The following is a 4,085-nucleotide window of genomic DNA, read 5'->3' as shown; positions in this document are numbered from 1 at the left end:
AGAGAGAACAAGAGTTCTTGTTCACCTGGGGCAGGGCCCAGGTGGGAGGGTTTATGTCACTCAGGATTTACGAGGCGGCTGTGACCCATGTGGTGCCAGCTCCACTCGGCGGGGTACTGGAGATTGGGGTCTGCAGCCAGGCCTGTGTGACTGAACACAGAAAAGGCTCTGGATGCTGGACTCCCGACAGGCCCCTGGTGGCACCGCTGAGTGTGTGGTCACCGACACCCAAAAGGCATGATGCGCGTTCGTGACGACATGTGTCAAGAAAAGACAGTAAGCAGTGCCTGGTCCCTCCCAGCCCCTGTGCGCCTCCCCCTTGGCTGAGGTTTTCCCGTTTTTTAGACAGAGTCTTGCTCTGTCCCCCAGGCTGGAGTGCAGTGACGCAATCTCAGCTCGCTGCAACCTCTGCCTCCCGGGTTCAAGTGATCCTCGCACCTCAGCCTCCGGAGTAGCTGGGATTACAGGCGCACACCACTACACCCAGCTAATTTTTGTATTTTTAGTGGGGACATGTTGACCAGGCTGGTTTCAAACCTCTGACCTCAAGTGATTTGCCCACCTCGGCCTCCCAAAGTGCTGGGATTACAGTGTGATCCACCATGCCTGGCCTGTATATATCTATACATATATATACATTTTGTTTTCTTGAGGCAGAGTCTCGCTCTGTGACCCAGGCTAGAGTGCAGTGGCATGATCTTGGCTCACTGTAAGCTCCGCCTCCCAAGTTCACGCCATTCTCCTGCCTCAGCCTCCTAAGTAGCTGGGACTACAGGCACCTGCCACCACGCCCGGCCAATTTTTTTGTATTTTTAGTAGAGACAGGACTTCGCCAGGATGGTCTCGATCTCCTGACCTAGTGATCCGCCTGCCTCGGCCTCCCAAAGTGCTGGGATTACAGGCTTGAGCTACTGTAATACTGTAATACTGTAATACTGTACAGGATTACGGGCGTGAGCTACTGTGCCCGGCCCTGAATATGTATGTTTTTAATTAACATTTTCTCCCTGCTTTTTTCCCACGATTCTTTTCTGTTGCAGGCCAAGCGGAGAGACTCGCCGGCGGAGCGCAGCCTGAAGGCCAGCAAGCAAGACAGCGAGCAGGTGCAGCCCTCAGGCCCCCCAGGCTTCCCGCCCCGTGCCAGCCTTCGGCCAAGGTTAATCACTGTTCTTTCTATGTGATGAGCCGCGCTGCGAAACCCTCGGCTTCTCCGGGGCCTTCCAGCAATCCCTGCACCTGGGGGGTCGGAGGGACGTACCTCGGGATGGAACTGCTGCTCCGTGCGGGAGTGGCAATACTGGCAGGCATCACCGCCGTCGCAGCGCGAGGGCTCCCCCCACTCATCCCCGTGCTTCACGCTGGGGCAGGGCGTTGACCTGGGGATGAGCAGGTGTCAGGGGGACACAGGAGGACATGGCTGCCCCCACTCATCCCTGTGCTGCACACTGGGGCAGGGCGTGGACCTGGGGATGAGCAGGTGTCAGGGCGACATGGAGGACTTGGCTCCCCCACTCATCCCCGTGCTGCACACTGGGGCAGGGCGTGGACCTGGGGATGAGCAGGTGTCAGGGGGACACAGGAGCACATGGCTGCCCCCGTGTGCCCAGAGGTGTCTGCCTCCCACCAAGAGGGGCCTCAGGCCTAGGGCCCTAGAATGACCGGCAACCCAGCTCTGCGCTCATGGACACGCAGGCCCGGCCAGTGCCAGGATGGGGTCAGGAGCCCTGGGGCTGTTCTTCACGGACTTTAACTTGAGTCTGAGTCAGAGCCACCCTCACGGACGTGGAGAACGCAGGGGAGATGCAGCCGAACTTCCTGGGGGCAGTGAGGCCGGGCACCCGGACAGCACGGGGCTGTCTCGTCAACCTTCTATAAAATGCAAGTGAGAGTTCTGATCCCACAATTTAAAAATCCTCACCAATTTCCAATTACCTATGTTCCTACTGCAGTGAACTGAAATGCACCACTGCACTCCAGCCTGGGCAACAGAGAGACTGTCTCATAAAAAATCAAAATCCTCTACTCTTTGTGGAATTTCTAGCAGCTTTATTGTAACTGGCTTGGATTTATGGAAAACATAAGTGCCTGCTGAAGAAAAGAATTTTTCTTTTCTTTCCATGACGGGCGATGAAAAACCTAGAGACTAATTTGTGGTTTGTTCTACAGTCGTTCAGGTCCCTCAACCTGGACGCTGCTCAGAGGGAGACGGAATGTGGCAAAACAAAGAGGGGGGTCCTTCCCATAGGGGCACAGGCGCCCTCCGGGGCATCCTTCCCATGGGGGCATAGGTGCCCTCCAGGGCACGTGAGGCAGCACCAGGTCATTCAGAAGAGGAGAGGGTGGCTCTCTGCTCAAAGGAAGAGCTGGACACAGACAGGGCCTCAGGGAGGCCAAGGCCATGGTCTAGTCACCCAGACACCCTGTGGGGTCTGTACCCCCCCTACCCCCATCTCAGGTGCAAACTGCAGATGGCAGCCAGGCCAGGCCAGGCCAGGCACAACCAGAAGGCCGGGCTGGGGCAAGGAGGAGAAAGGGGCTTCAGAGGCAAGCAGGCTGCGAGGCGCAGACCCAGGGACAGTTGGGGCTCAGGCAGTGGAGGAAGGTCCTTTGTGCACCCTGGGCAGGGCGACCCTTGGATTGTTGGCTGTGGGACTCAGCCTAAGGACCCGGTGTCCCAGCTGCCAGCTGTGAAGACGAGGTCGATCCCAGGTGACGACAACGTCAGAGTGCCTGGGGCTCAGGCGAGGAGACAGCACGCGGCCCACGGCCCGGAGAGCGTGGCTGTGACCAGAGGCACAGGTGGGGCACACGGGGGTCCCTCCTGCAGTGCTCCATCCCCTTGCCTGGCAGAGGGACCCCGGTAGGGGACTGCGTGGGAGCCACTGAGCATGGGTGGGAAGGCCCGTCCCCAGGACAGACACATGGGCCTCCATGGCGCCTCCCACAGCCACTGTGCTTGGAGATGCCCTCCCCTCCCAGGAATGATGGTGCCACAAGGGCAGCCCTCCCATGAGAATCCCGGGGTGGGCAGTGCGGGCCACGGGCCAGGACGGGTGTCCTCTGAGCACGGTCCCACAGGCTCACCTGTACTGGAACCGCCGGGGGTTGCGCCGCCTGTCCCGGCTGTTGTGGTAGTGTGGGCACGCATAGCCCTGGCGACACAGGCGTGGTGGCTTCGGGCACTGCTCTGTCTTGTAGCTGCCCAGCACGAAGTTGGCATCTGAAAAATGGGCCACACGGTGCCTGAGCAGCGTGACTGGAGGCAACGCTGGGCACAGGAGACCAAAGGTGGGAGGACGCGGCTGTCCCCCAACGGAAGGAGCTGCAGGAGCACTCAGGGAGCGCAGACACACGCCAAAGACTCAGGCTCCATGAGGGAAGCCGGGCCCAAAGGCCACGTGGTGTGATTCTGTGTATGTGAAAACAAACGCCCAGAACTAGGAAACCCACAGAGACGGAGTGGAGCCGAGACCACCGGGGTGGGAGGGAGTCCTGCTGTGGGTATGCGGCTTCCTTGCTGGGGGATAAAAACGTTCTCCAACTATATAAAGGAAATAGTTGTACAGCTTTGTGAGTATGCTAAAATACAAAGAAACGCACACCCTGAAATGCTGCACGTTGAGCCTCATGCACACCACAGCCTCTGGGTGACAAGCACACCTCAGTGTGGGTTCACTGCTGGTAACAAGCGTACCTTGCAGTGCAGGAGGTTCATGGCAGGAGAGGCTGAGGGGGCAGGGGGCGTTTGGGAAATCTATTTTTCTACTCAGTTTTGCTGTGAACCGAAAACTGCTCTAAAAAACAAAGCCTAGTTTTAGAAGTCATTCACTGGGCCGGGCTCAGTGGCTCACGCCTATAATCCCAGCACTTTGGGAGGCCGAGGTAGGTGGATCACAAGGTCAGGAGTTCAAGAGCAGCCTGGCCAACACGGTGAAACCCGGTCTCTACTAAAAATAAAAAATTAGCTGGGCAGGGTGGTGGTGCCTGCCTGTAATCCCAGCTACTCAGGAGGCTGAGGCAGGAGAATGGCGTGAACCTGGGAGGTAGAGCTTGCAGTGAGCTGAGATCGCGCCACTGCACTCCAG

General features: G+C 58.2%; 1 protein-coding gene across 1 annotated transcript in view; it reads right to left on the bottom strand.

Moving 5' to 3' along the window:
- Positions 1-4,085, bottom strand: part of LOC105522888 (putative E3 ubiquitin-protein ligase UNKL) — a 15,035-nt gene that overhangs the window by 6,087 nt on the left and 4,863 nt on the right. The window contains exons 5-6 of the mRNA XM_011957499.1: positions 3,085-3,220; positions 1,060-1,376 (exon numbers count right to left, since the gene is read on the bottom strand). Coding sequence (XP_011812889.1) covers positions 1,060-1,376; positions 3,085-3,220 — 453 coding nt within the window. The remainder of the gene's footprint in view (positions 1-1,059; positions 1,377-3,084; positions 3,221-4,085) is intronic.

The sequence above is a fragment of the Colobus angolensis genome, unplaced genomic scaffold, assembly GCF_000951035.1.
Source record: "Colobus angolensis palliatus isolate OR3802 unplaced genomic scaffold, Cang.pa_1.0 Scaffold443, whole genome shotgun sequence".
In the NCBI taxonomy this organism is placed as follows: domain Eukaryota; kingdom Metazoa; phylum Chordata; class Mammalia; order Primates; family Cercopithecidae; genus Colobus; species Colobus angolensis.
Note: the sequence above shows the minus strand (reverse complement) of the source record. Positions and strands in the feature narration are given on the sequence as shown.